This window comes from Haliotis asinina, chromosome 16, assembly GCF_037392515.1.
Source record: "Haliotis asinina isolate JCU_RB_2024 chromosome 16, JCU_Hal_asi_v2, whole genome shotgun sequence".
NCBI classification, from domain to species: Eukaryota; Metazoa; Mollusca; class Gastropoda; order Lepetellida; family Haliotidae; genus Haliotis; species Haliotis asinina.
Genome location: NC_090295.1, coordinates 16,670,263 through 16,685,583, shown reverse-complemented (window position 1 = coordinate 16,685,583; position 15,321 = coordinate 16,670,263). Strand labels below are relative to the sequence as shown.

The 15,321-nt window shown below is 40.2% G+C and overlaps 1 protein-coding gene across 1 annotated transcript in view; it reads right to left on the bottom strand.

Moving 5' to 3' along the window:
* LOC137267583 (cytochrome P450 3A29-like) overlaps positions 1-15,321 on the bottom strand; it is a 31,987-nt gene that overhangs the window by 2,035 nt on the left and 14,631 nt on the right. Inside the window, exons 7-13 of the mRNA XM_067802069.1 lie at positions 10,617-10,768; positions 9,744-9,880; positions 8,554-8,653; positions 4,632-4,789; positions 3,595-3,683; positions 2,716-2,853; positions 1,415-1,571 (exon numbers count right to left, since the gene is read on the bottom strand). Coding sequence (XP_067658170.1) covers positions 1,415-1,571; positions 2,716-2,853; positions 3,595-3,683; positions 4,632-4,789; positions 8,554-8,653; positions 9,744-9,880; positions 10,617-10,768 — 931 coding nt within the window. The remainder of the gene's footprint in view (positions 1-1,414; positions 1,572-2,715; positions 2,854-3,594; positions 3,684-4,631; positions 4,790-8,553; positions 8,654-9,743; positions 9,881-10,616; positions 10,769-15,321) is intronic.

Genomic DNA, 15,321 nt, shown 5'->3' with positions numbered 1-15,321 from the left:
GAGCATCGATCTGTGCTATTGGGAACCAATGACAAGTGTCAACCAAGTCAGTGAGCCTGACCACCCGATCTCGTTAGTTACCTCTTATGACAAGCATAGTCGCCTTTTATGTCAAGCGTGGGTTGCTGAAGGCCTATTCTACCCCGGACCTTCACAGGTCAGTGATTAGGATATCACAAAGTCAGTGAGTTCATCACCCAACCCTGTTGGTAAATGCCTACATAAACCATTAAATAAGGTGACATCACATTTTGTGTGCGCATGACTGGGTGATGACTGCAAATATAAAATAGCTTCAGCAAATACATATTTCATTTATGAGTGGAATATTAGGCATTTTCAGTTTGCTGAATCAATGAACAAATAATCAGTGACTATACAAAATTAAATGACATCCAAGAATCAAGGTTACTAGAGTGTACTAGACTGCACAGAACTGACACTTTTAGGTCACAAGTTTAGACCTATCTCTTCTCTCAAGCTAGTTTATCAGTAATCGCTTTGAGCATGCAATCTGTCATGGATATATGCACATTACAAGAGTTCTATTATTACTAAATGTCTCCTCTGACCTGGGGTGAGGCTGGAAAGGACATGAACACACAAGCACGCTTACCCTAACACATAAAGATGTCTACATGGATGGATGGAAACACAAACACGCTTACCCTAACACATAAAGATGTCTACATGGATGGATGGAAACACAAACACGCTTACCCTAACACATAAAGATGTCTACATAGATGGATGGAAACACAAACACGCTTACCCTAACACATAAAGATGTCTACATGGATGGATGGAAACACAAACAATCATAACTTCTTTGAGAGGCATGTTTAGAAATTGGTGAATCAGATAAGGACAAAACTTTATGGATGAGCAACTTATTTAATCTGTTGGAGTGACGTTTCGATAAAGCTTCTTGTATCGTCAAGCAAGTAAGAGGCAGATATATACAGTAAATGATTAAAAAAACAACAGGAACTAACTGGGCAGCACACTATTCACAGAATTTACATGTAGAAGCCAAAACAATAGACTGAATACAGAAGCCAATAGGGATTATAATGCCAGGAGAGTATGGACATATTTATACCACCCTTCTTGTCATACACATGGTAAAAATATAATATCAGGTAGATCACAAAGTTTCAAGCAAACAACATCTATCAACACTACTGTCATTTCACACTGAGGGAAGTTTAACTTTTCTTAATTTGTAATTTGAGCTAAAATCAAGAAAAGCATTTGACAACATCTGATGAGTCTAAAAGCCTGTCGTGCCCTGTATAAGTTAAATGTCATCTACAGATCAACATGAGTTAATTGATATGTTCTGTCTGCTGATTAGAAAAATATCAACATGAATCAAGTAAAATTTACAATGCACCATTCAATATGTTCTTACCGGTGTGTCCTCCAGCCTGACAAAGCGGATGTTTCTGATCAGATTGACGAGAGCAACCTTGACCTCAATTAAGGCCAGCCTCATTCCGATACACTGTCGTGGTCCTTGTCCAAATGGCTGATAGAGCATAGGGTTGATCTCAGATGCCTTCTCGAATCTGTAAAATGTGTCTACTGGTATAGTTTGAGGTAATACAGAAGAGTTAAATAGCTATGGCTACTGAGTACAGTGAAAACTGTCTAAACCCGGCACTCATCATGAAGATGATGAGAAATGTACAAGCCATGGAAGGGACTCAGATTTTATGCTGGCGTTGACAACTTGCTGGATTGGACAGATGCTGGTTTTGACAGCTTCCACTGTACTAGAAAAACTGTAATCACGAACACATTTGATCACTTTCTAAAAGATATTGTGTATTCATATCTTTAAGTCATGAGAGCCATGCCAGTTTTCATTTGTCAGAGGGGTACAAAAAGTATTTGATCTTGAGCAGAGTTCCAGATAAGCTTTAGACCATATGAGTATGATACCCATAGTTTTGAAACAAAGCGGGTATTTCCAGTTTCAAGTGGGTATCTATAGTTTTAGATAACCACCATCTCTTATATCTCTGGGTATTCACTTCAGATAAGGTTGACAGGTGCAATAATAGTATAAGATAGAATCAACCCAGCAAAGCCAAATTATAGCTTTATCCACATGTGCTGCAAGAAATAGTATGTGCCTACTCTACATTCGTATTGGTGTTAAACAGGATACCAAGTTGGCTATTTGATGATATAACGAAAATTTAACTTCCCCAATGCGAATAGCTAAATTGTTACAAGTTCATTTAAAATATCACTGTCAACTGATTCTGATTGTAAAATACAGTACATACATCTAGTAGTCCTTTAATGAAGTTGTTTTCTGTTTGTAAAGCGTAAAAAAACTAGATAGTTGACAAGTGACGTAGTTTGTCATCCAACTGGAATTCATCATTTATTTTACCAATGAATTGATAATGATTTATTATCCTGAAATAAGATGAATATCTTCAAGTACATGTCTAAATTTTAACCTGTCAGGCAGGTGAATTTGAGAATTTCTGGCTGCCCGTATTGAAAATAACCTGTCCTGGGTGGTCAGGCAGGCAGGTATTTTGAGCACTGCAAACACTGATCTAAGCAACTGACATATAATTATGTGCCTCCCAATGAGGCTGACCACCTACTCCATTCAGTCAGTCAGGCACATGTTTTATCCTGGATACCATGGAAGAATTATCAGAGTGATTGTTACTGGGACAACATGCCTACCTCTCAGGTTTGAACTTTTGGGGTTCTGGGTAGATATCTGGGTTTCTGTGCATGATGACAATGGGGATGTTGATGAATGCTCCCTTTGGAAATGTCCATCCCTTGATAGTGGTTGTCTTGGAAATGTAACGGTTGACTCTGAAATAACAAAATCAACATACTTTGTCTAGATGGAAAGAATGATAGAGTGGTACAGATATTGGGGTACAGTCATAGTTGACAGTACATTAGTAGTATGGGGAATGGGGGTTCTTTTACAGGTCCCTGAGAGCTGATATCTGACCAATTCACCTCCCACGAGTCTCAGTGCCCAGGGTTAAAAATGATGGAATTGTGTCATCCTGAAAGCAGCCGTTGGTGAAATAAAACATGCAAAAGGCATCGTATAGAGCTAGAAGATCATACAGTGCTCTCCGACCCAGTAGCGAGAGGAATGTTGTCATTGTTATAAGACCTACTTTTGCATTCAGAACTCAAAGCAACATATCATACTCATGACATGATTTCTTTTTTTTAAACACTGCATCAAACAATTTCATGATGTATGATGGTGGTCTGTAAATAATTGAACCTGGACCAGACAATCCAGTGATGAACAAAACAAGCATTGAAACAGGCATCAAAACAGGCATCAAGCAAGTCATTGAGCCTGAGCACCCAACCCCTTTAGTTACCATTTGTAACAAGTATACGTCACTGAAGATCATTCTAACCAAGGATCTTCACAACCACATGACTATACTAAGAAAAGTATTTTGCCCTGGAACACATACTCAAAGCCTTAACAGTCAACAAGGTGCAAAATTGCTGGAAGTTGCGGAAAGTTGATCCACAACAATTCCCCCAAAACACGAAATAAATAATGTTCCTGATTCTTACGCTGGAACTACTGGGTAGAGCCTCAGAGTTTCGTTGATCACCCGATCCATGTACACCAATCCATGGATATTGTCATAATCAGGCTCTTTCTGCAAAGGAAGTAACAAAACATGAACAACATGTGCACCACTTGAAAATGCTAATGAAATATGAAAGGATAGCGTAGTTCAAAACCCTTTTTGAGCAGTGTATACCTATCATGATCAACATTATTTTAAAACACTCTATTCTGGCTCCGTCCAAAACCCTTTTTGAGCAGTGTATACCTATCGTGATCAACATCATTTTAAAACACTCTATTACATACATGTACATCAATTCTCAGAGCTTGCCTGAATTATATCATGTAGAATCCATTCAGTATTGTTTTGTTTTTGTTTTTAATGCCATGCTTAACAATATTCCAGTTATATGGCATCAATCTGTAAATAAGTGAGTCTTCACCCATCCAGTGATCAATGTCAGGAACATCAATCAATCCAATTTGCATGTGATGACATGTGTCAAGTCACTGAGCCACCCGATCCTGTTAGTGACCATTGACAACAAACATTGGTTGCTGAAGATCAATTTTAACCCAGACTTTCACAGTTTCAGTATAGCAACCTCATCATCCCTTTTCTGCATCAAAAGAACCTTTCCATGTTTTCTTCGTTTTCCTTGACTAAACCTGTCCAATAAGCAGTTATCCTTGATTTCTCCAACATACTCTGGATGCATGTATAGCTTGGCCTGATAATTTTATTACCTCCCTTGGCTGGCTTTTTATCCTATCAGGTGTTATGCTGGGAATTTGAGTGTATCAATCTTGCATATATTTTTACTGTTTCAGACCTGACAACTTGCCTGTATGATTTCCCTTCATAGCTGTGAGCACCATCTTTGTTGACACTAACAAGCTCGGTTGTAACATTGACTTAGCTGACTGGTTACTATGATATTATGCGGAGCCAGCACTCACTCATGATGCAATGATCATGAAATATAGCTAAAACTGTTATTACAGATATAATTTAAAAGTTATAATGAAACCTTACATCTCCAAGTACTGATGCTACTTCCTCCACCAGCCTGTCCTGCACGTCTGGTTTAGTTGCCAGGATGTAACCAATGAAGTGCAGAGTGCTTGCCGTAGTTTCGTATCCAGCCAGGAAAAATACAAATGCCTGGCCAATCACTTCATCCATCGTCAGTGCTGGAGACAAACAATCCAGTTACTATTGACTTATACATCCAGACACAAAGGACAGAGAGTAATTTATTTGCCTGCATAACTACATATTGTCAAGTGTGGTTCTTCGGGGACCAGGGAGAGTAGGGTAGCTTACACAGGAACCTGACCAATGAGATCGCTTGAGAGGATGCAAGTGCGGGATAACGGTCACCCCAGAGGTGTTTTGTTCTGATTTTCGAGTTTGAGGACGTATTAAAGTTAATAAAATGGGTGTTATGTCGTGGAAATCAGGCAGGATTTGTGGGGAAATGTATAATTGAGAGGTGCATGTCCATAGTTTCGAATGTCACCTAATTCTTAGCGTACATTTCAGCTTGAAATCGGAATGAGTCGATGTTGGCATGACAAGCTGCTGCTCCTTTACTCTATTAATATATACGACGTGCATGTAGATATCGGGTTTCTGCGGTAGCTTAGTGGTCATTCCGTCCACTCGCACATCAAAGACCTAGGTTTGATTTACCACATGGTTATAATGTGTGAAGCCATTTCGGGTTTCCCATGCCATAATGGTGGAATGTTGCTAAAAGTGGTGTAAAACTAAGCTCACTCAATCACTTGCAGGGATAAAGGTTAAGAAGTGAGCCAGATGTAAAATGAACTCACAAAACAGTACATCCATGAATAACTATGATTTTTATTAACATTATAAAAGAATAACAGTCAATAAATATATAGAATTATCTTGCCACACCCATAAATATTGTTTTCTGATTGTCTGAGTGGTCTTCTATTATGTTCAATGTACGTTAACCTGTTTACAAGCAAGCAACATTTTCTTGCCTGTTTTTCTCAAATGATTTATTAATCTCAAATTACAGTGTTCCCAGAAATTATTGAGAAAATCTTTGTTTTTTTTCTAATGATGCTAAGATTGGAAAAAGGGCTTTCACTACGCACTAAGCATACTAAATAAGGGAGACAACTCTTGAAGGCAGCTCATTACGTTATTTCCCTTGTCTGAGCAGACGGCTTCCTGTGTTGACATGGCAGAATTACAGCAAGAGAGAAAAGAAAGTTCATTCTAGATGATTTTGAAAGGGGTGAGGCTGATGCTAAAGTGTTAGCTTGTAGACATGGTATTCCTCTGTCTACAGTATACAGAACTTTGAAGAATATTCAAACAGGAACCGGGATAGAGCACAAAGCAGGGACAGGTCGGCCTAGGAAATTCAGTGTTGTGGATCGCCGAAGACTTGGGCAGATTGTGAGTAGGGGCAAATTGAAAAGTGTTGAGAACATCAGAAATGAAATGATTAGCAGAGGAAGTCCTCAGGTATGCAATGAAACAGTTAGGCAGGAATTACAGAGACTTAATTGGGTGAAAAAACGTGGAATTCCCTCGCCGTTGATGAAAGATGCACAAAAGGAAAAACGTTTAAACTGGTGTCGGGCTCATGAAAATCAAGATTGGGATAATGTTTTCTTTTTGGATGAAAGTTCTGTTTGGCTTTTCCCTAATTGTGTGAAAATTTGGACCAAAGATACTGTCAAACCTATCTACCAGCGACCAAAACATAGCCCGAAGTTTCACATGTGGGGTGACATATCGGCTCGCGGAGTGACGCCATTGTGTTTTTTCACGGGAAACTTGACAAAAGAAAGATACGTTGACATTCTAAATGGTCACCTTCTTCCGACAGCACAAACATTGTATGAAGATGATTGGATTTTCCAGCATGATAATGACCCAAAACACACTGCGCGCTACACAAAACAGTGGTTGTCGGGCGAAAATGTTCAAGTTTTAGACTGGCCCAGTCACAGCCCAGACCTAAACCCAATTGAGAATGTGTGGGGAGTCATGAAGGACAGAATAAACAAAAAAGGACTGAGAAATATTGAAGATATGAAGGCCGAGGTGGTCCAATATTGGGATACCCTGTCACATGATTACCTACAAACTTTGATGGGTAGTGTGCCTAGGCGTATTCAGGCATGCATTGCTGAGCGAGGAGGTCTAACAAAGTACTAAAACAAGACTGAGACTGTAAAAGGATGATGTTTTAACATGTTTATGTAAGTAAAACGCCAGAAGTTAATAAACGTAATGAGTTACATGACGCAGCATGATTCTCAATAATTTCTGGGAATACTATATTTGTCTTGAATAACATTGAATCATGTAATATGTGTGGACATTATTGATGTTTTGTGAATGCAAATCGATGGGAGGGATATAACTCTTGTCGTCAGCAAAATGTTGCAATGGCTACAAAAAGGTTTGTGAAACGCTGTTCACTGGTCCCTCGAGGCTCATGGGTTATGTACTGTCAATGTTTGTTTAAACATACACATACAAACATCAACTCATGTTCCCCTCATGACCAGTGAACAACTGAATGTAACCATGATAAGAGCACATATAATCCTCAGATGTCATAACTGCATCGTTTTGGACGTTATCTTTTTCTCAGGTAAACCTCCCTTCAGGGTCTTATATACTGGACAGAAATAGTTAGGTATATACATATATATATAGGGATATAAGTAAATTTTGAAATTATGAATAATGATCTATTCATTCATTGACCCACTGATGAAATATCCATCATAAAAATACCAATATCCCAAACTTATTTTGTCCAATATACAATCCCTGGGACATTCTATATGTGTATTCTATAAAGTGAATTCTTTAACATCAACATTCAGGTATTGAAAAATGTCATCAAACTGAAAGTACACATTTTGTCTCTCTGGATTAGAACCATATCTGTCAGACCATGAATCAGGTGCTCTATCTCACAACTACTTAGCTGACGAAGATTCTGGTGTTGAATTATCTAGGCCTACTATCACTACATATATTTTACTATGGCTTTGCTTACTGTTACGTAGCTTCATTACTTGATCATCTAGGTATCCATCATTGCCTATGGCCCTTGGGTTTTCCTTTGCCCACCATAAATGTCCACCAGGAACATTTTTGATGCCAAAGAGCACTTGGGCAGTGTCTGTTTCAGATGTGAAAAACATTTTCTTTTCTTGGCAACAGAAAATGATGCATCAATGCCAAGAAACCTTCCTTTGTTTCATTCTAATGGTGGTATTGGGGTATCATAGTGGGTTATTTGTGATCATCCATCTGGCAACAGGACTAGGTTTGATTCTTCAAATGTGATTAAAGCTGCCATTACAAAGGTGGAAACCTCACTCACTCACTCACTCATCCTGACGGTGTTGCGTGAGGATTATGTTACTGTGTACAAGTGGGGAATAGGACAATTGCCACCCAGTTATTTTCACTATAGCAGTGAAGACAATTGCCATCGAGAATAAAGTCAAAGTTTTGGGGTATGTTAATATTCTGACATTGATCAACTTTTGACCTGGAAGTAATTTTGTCTTAAATCCGATGGTAAAATCTTGACTTAGATCGAGGCCAAAGATGCTGGTTCACCTCTCTACATGGGTACCATGCGTGAAGCCCCTTTCTGGTGTCCACCTATTGATGAAATACTGCTAAAACAAGTTAGGATAAAAGTTGTTCAACTAATGATCAATCTTAAATTACTATTATTGGTGTGTATGATAAAGGGTGAATGCAGTTAGTTGGAACAGTGAAACAAATGCATGTGCGCCACATACTGAGTGTTAACTTAGACCAACCCTACTTTTTCTTGTTTCATTTAACGTGCATTCCCCCTTGTAATACAAACCAACAATTGGGATTTGTAACCATCAGACACACACAAACATATACTCCACACTGTGTCACTTACTATTGTCGGACTTCTCTGTAGTGTCATCTGAAACGTTGCTGCCATGATGCTCACCATCATCCTCGGCGTTCAACATTAGCTCCAGAAAATCAACCCTCCTCTGAAAAACAAACCTGACAGTTAGGACTTACATTTGAACCTACCAAAGTCACTGCATTCCAGTTAATAATGAAAAGGCATATTCAAATTCACTTTCATTACAGGGCTGGTGGAGTAGCACTGTGGTTCAAGTGCCTGCTTAATATGCCAAGATTTGATTCGCAAAGTGGGTACAATATTTGAGACCCATGTCTGGGGTTGTCATACATACTATCATTCATTCATTTCCTTTGGTGTGGACAAGACAAATGCATGAGTAAGGTTTCACGTTACTTTGAGCAATACACCAGCACTATCATGATAGGGGACACATTGTGTCCATGTGGGAAATTGAACCTGGGTGTTTGGCATGACAAGCGAACCCTTCAACCACTTGTCTACCCAACAGCCCCTTGGACAAGTCTCAGAAAAGATTTTGTGACAAAGCAGAAGTATGTGCTGAAAATATTCACTCAAAGTTTGAATGGCAACATGGGTGAAAGGTACGAACCCATTGTTACTGCTGTCCTGTTGTGAATGTGCTGAATGACTGCTATATTTTGTTTGCTTGTTTTACTTTTGTTTGTTTGTTAAACACCACAATCAGCAATATTCCAGCTTTATTGGCAGTGGTCATTAAAATTCAAGTTTGGACCAGAAAATCCAGTGATCAAACTGTACAGTATCAGCATCGATCTACACAAGTGGGATACAATGACAACCAAGTCAGCAAGTCTGGCAACTGGGTCTCGCAAGTCACTGGATCTGGAGTGGCCTTCAACTTGATCTCGCTAGTCACCTCTTATGACAGGCATGGTTTGCTCCAGACCACTTCCAACCCACATTGTCACAAAAAATGGCACTGCACTCAGCAATATTCCAACTATATTGCAGTGGTTATTAAAATTTCGACCAGATAATCCAGTGATCAAACTGTACAGCATCAGCATCAATCTACACAAGTGGGATACAGTGAAAACATAATCAGCAAGTCTGGCAACTGAATCACATTAGTCACATCTTACAACAAGCATGGTTTGCTGCAGACCAATTCCAAAACAGGAATGAAAACCCTCACTCTCTCAGTATGATAAAATCCAAGGTTTGCTCACAGCTCTCTCCTCCTCAGGTTCACTTCGTCTCTGTTTTACCATTTCTCTGATAGCTTGTGTAAAGAACTTCTTGGTTGTCTTTGGGAAAGCAGTCATTCCAAACATCTTCAGCAAGGGACTGAGTTCAGGGAACAACGCTGAAAAAGGTCACTTCACATTATAGACAAAGCCTAATTCAGGTGGGATAAGGGATGGTGGGGTAACAGAGTGGATAATGCATTTGCCTACCATATCTATGACCCGGGTTCGATTTCCCTAATGTGTGAAGCCCATTCCTGATGTCCCCTGCTGTAATGTTACTGTAATATTTCTGAAGTGGTATAAATACATTTATTACTCGCCCGTTGAAGATGCTGCAGTGTAATTTTTTACGGCAATATTGCACTAGTGTAATACCACTTGACATATGACGTCAAAATGGTTTAAAGTTGTGATGTCACAATACTAATGCCGCTGTCGCAATTTTACTAGACCTTGCTTGACTCGCAGAAAGCTGAAAGTACTCACACTGTACTCGCTTCCGTGGAATATCATTTTTATTAAACTCGTTAAAGATTTGGTATCAAACTCGCTTTCGCTCATTTGATACCAAATTATTAACTTGTTTAATAAAAATGGTATTACACAGAAGGTCGTTTAGTATCCTCTATTTTTCATACTCACTCACTCAATCACTGGAGATCTTTGAACAACCAATCATGAACATAGGTTGTCAAAACAAATCTTCAATGATTCAATCACGTACTTACTTATTTCATAAAAAATGTTGTAACATGCTGCTTTAATTATTACTAAAATACAAATTCCAGACATTAAGGTGTGCCCTTATATAAGTTGTGTGTGATGCATTCAACAAATGTTTTTGAAACGTACTTATCACAAAAAGTCCTGGATTGGCCAAAAATGCGTTATCAAACACTTTCCTGGTTTCTCTGATGAAGCTGTTGTCGAAGTTGTTTTGTGAATCGATGTCAATCCCAAACGCAGTGCTGCCAATGGCATCCATGGTGAAGGCCCCAAAGTACCTGAAATGATCGTCCTCATTTAATACAGTCAGTGAGTACAGTTTTAGCAGTATTCCAGCATCATTCAAGTAGGGGATGCCAATGCTGGGCTTCTCACATTGTACCCATGTGGGGAATTAAACCTGGCTCTTCGTCATGTTGATTGAACACTCTCATCCACTATCCAGTTGTTAATAGTGAAGTTTTAAAAAAATATGAAACATATGGTAACTTAAAACTGATAATGTGTAAAGTCTTGCATGACTATTGCAAATATACAAAAAAATGCTCAAACTTTCAAATTATAAAAATTGTGTCAATACACCCTCCATTAGACATAAATGATCTGTGAAAATGGATAAATGAAATTGAGGGATGACATCAGGGGTTAAACAAATAGTTTCATCTCATTTTCATTTAAACAATATTATAATCTTGATCTCTGAGCTCAGAGGGGGTGGTGGGGTAGCTAAATGGTCGTCCTCTCATGATGCTGAAGACCTGGGTTTGATTCTTCGATTTCGATCCCATTTCTGGTGCGTCCTGCCATGATATTGATTGTAATATTGCTAAAAGCAGCATAAAACCATACTCACTCTCTCACTCTAAACTAAGCTGTGATAAGCATTAATCTACAAGTGACAGACAACTGACAAGTTGTACATGCAAAAAGGTATAAAGCTGTTATGATAATAATAACAAATACTTAGCGCTGTTTCCATCCACAAGGTGCTCAAAGTGCACGCCACTTTCAGCAATATTTCAGCAATACCACAGTGCTGTGGGAACACTAAAAATGTAATTTTCTGAATATAATTGATATTTTATACTTATCCTGACACATGCTTAATTGCTTATCTCCTTTTCCCTGGCAAAGATAGTGGGATACCTGAAATCCCTTGAAGCTGATCGGCCATGATTGTCACTCTCTCCTTATTAATCCCCCCAACATGAGAATTATAAGAATTCAGAGTGCCTGTGAGGGGCAGCTGGGAGGGCTTTCGTCATGAGTCAGGATAAGTATAAAATATCAATTTTATTAAGAAAATTACATACTTTTCCTTATCCTGACTCATGCCTAGTTGCTTACAGAATCTGACAGAAATGGCGGTGGGTCAGGCCACCCTGGATTCTGCTGGCTGTCAAAAGATTACGTCCAATATTTCCATCCCTTCAGGAACTTGTAACGGCAATAATTTGGTCCTGTTCTTCTAATATTCATTGTATATTCTGGGGGGATCAGATCCAGTCGAACTTATCTTCAGCAGAAGGCTTTGTTGACAGAAACGTGGTGACATCAAAAGTAACTAGCGTCTTGCTTGTTTCTGATGCAACTAAATGTCAAGATATTGTAATCAAGACTAGTTGCGACCCCTCTTCATGAACAAGTATCTTCATTACGAGTACAGGGTCATAATTACTCATGCTAGTCTGTTCGAGACGTGTGCATGGATGTTCAACCATTATATTCCGCAGAGCATCTTGGTCTCCACAAGTCACACGATAAATGGGTGAGTAAAACTCAGCACCTCTGAGGAACCATTAGTTGCTGAGCAACAACAAGAGGCCCAAACTGATGAATGCCAGTGACGTTCTCCATGGCTATGTCTCGGTGGTAGTGTTTGGCAAACACCATGTCCTTCATTATAGTTAGATAGCGAGTAATTCCTATGAAGTGCCAATCCTGATGCTTTATAGGCTCTCATTATAACAGCTCTGTTCCACACTGAGATAGTGCTACGGGATACTTCCATAGGTGTCTCAGTAGATATAGGGATAAATAGGTGCTTGAAACGTTGTGTTCTAGACTTGGTACGAGGGAGATATATCTTCAGCGCTCTGACTGGACATAATGCAGCTGTAGCCAAGGCATGTAAAAACAGTGTAGCAGTCAGCAGTTCAAATGAGGTCTGTTCAAGCAGTTAATATGTATCACTTGTGAGATATTGGTATGCAATGTTTAGATCCCATGCGGGAGCTCTAAATCTGTGTTGTTGATCTTCCAACTTGAAGGAGTGTAGTAAGGCGAGTAGTTCGGGTACTTTAGTCAGCTTGATTCCTGTTTTCATGGTGATGACTGAGCTAAGTGCCGCAACATGTGTAGATAATGTAGAGCCTTTCAGACCTCTGGAATGTCATAGATGAGACAAATAATTTGCTATCTGAGGATGTGTCGCCTTCATCGCCATGATGCTTTTCTTCTTGGCACATGTCTCAAATCGCTTCGACTTGTCATTATATAGGGTGATTTCCATAAGGTTAAGGTAACTGCTTAGCTGCTCTCGCCAAGTATCCTCTGTGTTTTAAGCAGGTCTTGATACGGTCCACGCGTGAAGTCAGAACGCAGATGGGTTGTCGGTAAGGCACGACCATAGTCAGTTGTAGGCGCTTAAATTTTGTTTGATTTTCTTGATGACCTTTGGTAGAAGTACTGGAGGGAGAAACGCAACACAAACATGTTTAGTCCTTCCAATGGAATGCTGAGAGTGTCTGTTGCCCAGGCTAACGGATCTGGTACCAGTGACACGTAGATTGTTGTCTGTTTGTTGAACCGTGTCTATTTGCAGCGATCCGAATGTCTGGCTGATTAGTTGAAACGCCTCCTGACGCAGCATCCACTCTGTTGGTGATGGACGAAGAGGACGAGATAAAGCGTCTGCCATGATGTTGCAGGCTTGTGGTATGAGACATGCTTTTATTTGGAGATTAAGACTGCTGACTATGTCAGAGAGTTAGAACGTCAGGTGTAGTAGAGATGGCAATCTCGTTGACCCTTGTTTGTTTGTGTTGAAAGCCACTGTTGAGTTGTCTGTGTCGATCATCGGTAGCTTGTCTCTCAGTGTTGTCGACCAGTGATGGATGGCATGAATAAGCGCTTTCATCTCCAACCGGTTGATGTGAAGAGATTGATCTTCCTTGTTCCAGATCCCTGCAGCTACCTCGGCTAGCTTGGCTCCCAATCCTTGAAGAGATGCGTTTACGTAGAGATGGTTGTTGAATGCCGGCTCTAACATATAAGTCCCTTCGCAGATGTTTGATCTGCAAGTCAACCAAAGTAGAAAGGGCTTCACACTATCTGGGAGCGGAATCTGACCTTTGTTGTTGAGATGAGGATTCAAGAAGTGCTGTAGCGGACACAGCTGTAGACTTCCTATTCTGGTCATGTCTTGTGCTGACATGAGGAGACCAAGTAGACACTGCCATTGGTGTCGACAGAGAGAGTAGTGCTTGCTTTATCATGTCTTGAATCCTGACCCACCGGTCCTCTGGGACGACAATCTGATTCAATGTTGTGATGAAACGAATCCCAAGGAACTTGAGATCTTTTTGAGGTTCCAATTCTGACTTCAGATGATTTACTAACCATCCCAGTTGTGTTAGTAGCCTGATGGTGAAGACTAACTGTAGTCTGAGTGTTTTTCTCTTGATCCGCTTGTATGGTATAGTCCAGGTAGCAAGTGCTGCGTAGCCCCCTCAGGTGTAGATAGTTGATGATGGGCTTGGTTACCCGAGTAAATAGCCTTGGGGCCGAAGATATTCCAAACAGTAGTGTTGACAGTTGAAAAGGAAGCGCAGATATTTCCTGGATTCTCGATGTATCGAGATGTGTAGGTACGCATCTTGCAGATCAGAGCAGACGAGATAATCTTCTGGACAGATGAGGAGTCTTAGTTGAGGAAAATGTAACATCTTGAAGCGCTCTGGTTTCCGTAGAAACTTCTTGTTGAATTCATTCATGTTGTATATGAGTCGGAATTTCTCTCTGGAATTGGAGAGTAAAAGCCAGGTGTCAGACTCTGTGGCTGTACTACTTCTACTGCTCCCTTCTGCAACAGCATTGATATGGCGTCGGTCAACTTGTCTAGTTGATTCTCTGCATAGATGATGGGAGCTGGTAGTCTTCTGTGTGGTGGGGCATTTTCCAGAGGAATCTTGTAGTCATTGAGAATTCCCCAGTTCTTCCAGTAGAGTTGAAGACATCCACCCACTTGAGACAGCTGTACGGGAATGGCTGGGGGTGGAAGACTCCAGTTGTTCTGAGCCTGATCTTCAATGTTTACCTTCTCTTCCATCCCTAGACAAACGGCCGGACGTCTGAGGGCACTTGTTTCCTCCATAGGGGCGATGAAAAAAGATGACTTCTCTCCTCGAGCAGTAACGTTCTTATCCCTTGCTCTTGGTACCCTAGAGAATTTGGACTTGTTGGTGTAGCACTGACTTGTCTCCTTGAGCACTGATGTCAAGGTGTCGATGGATTAGATCATCATGACTTGTCTGGAGTCATGGGCAACCATCCTTGCAACCTCTTCGATCTTCCCATCAAAGACAGTAGGGGCTGACCACAGGGCTTGATACAAAGGCTTTGTGAAGTTCTCGATCCATGATGAGACTGACAAAAGACCTTGTCGACGAAGTAGATTCAGACTCGCAGTAGTAGAGGCTAGGTGTTCCGATATAAATTGCTGATCCTTCTTCTGAGTGACAAGCGCTGACAGGATCATTCTCTCTTCCTCGTTGGCAGGATTGCTGAACTTTGTGATGAGAGTCTTGTTAATGGCTCTAGACTGAGCTTG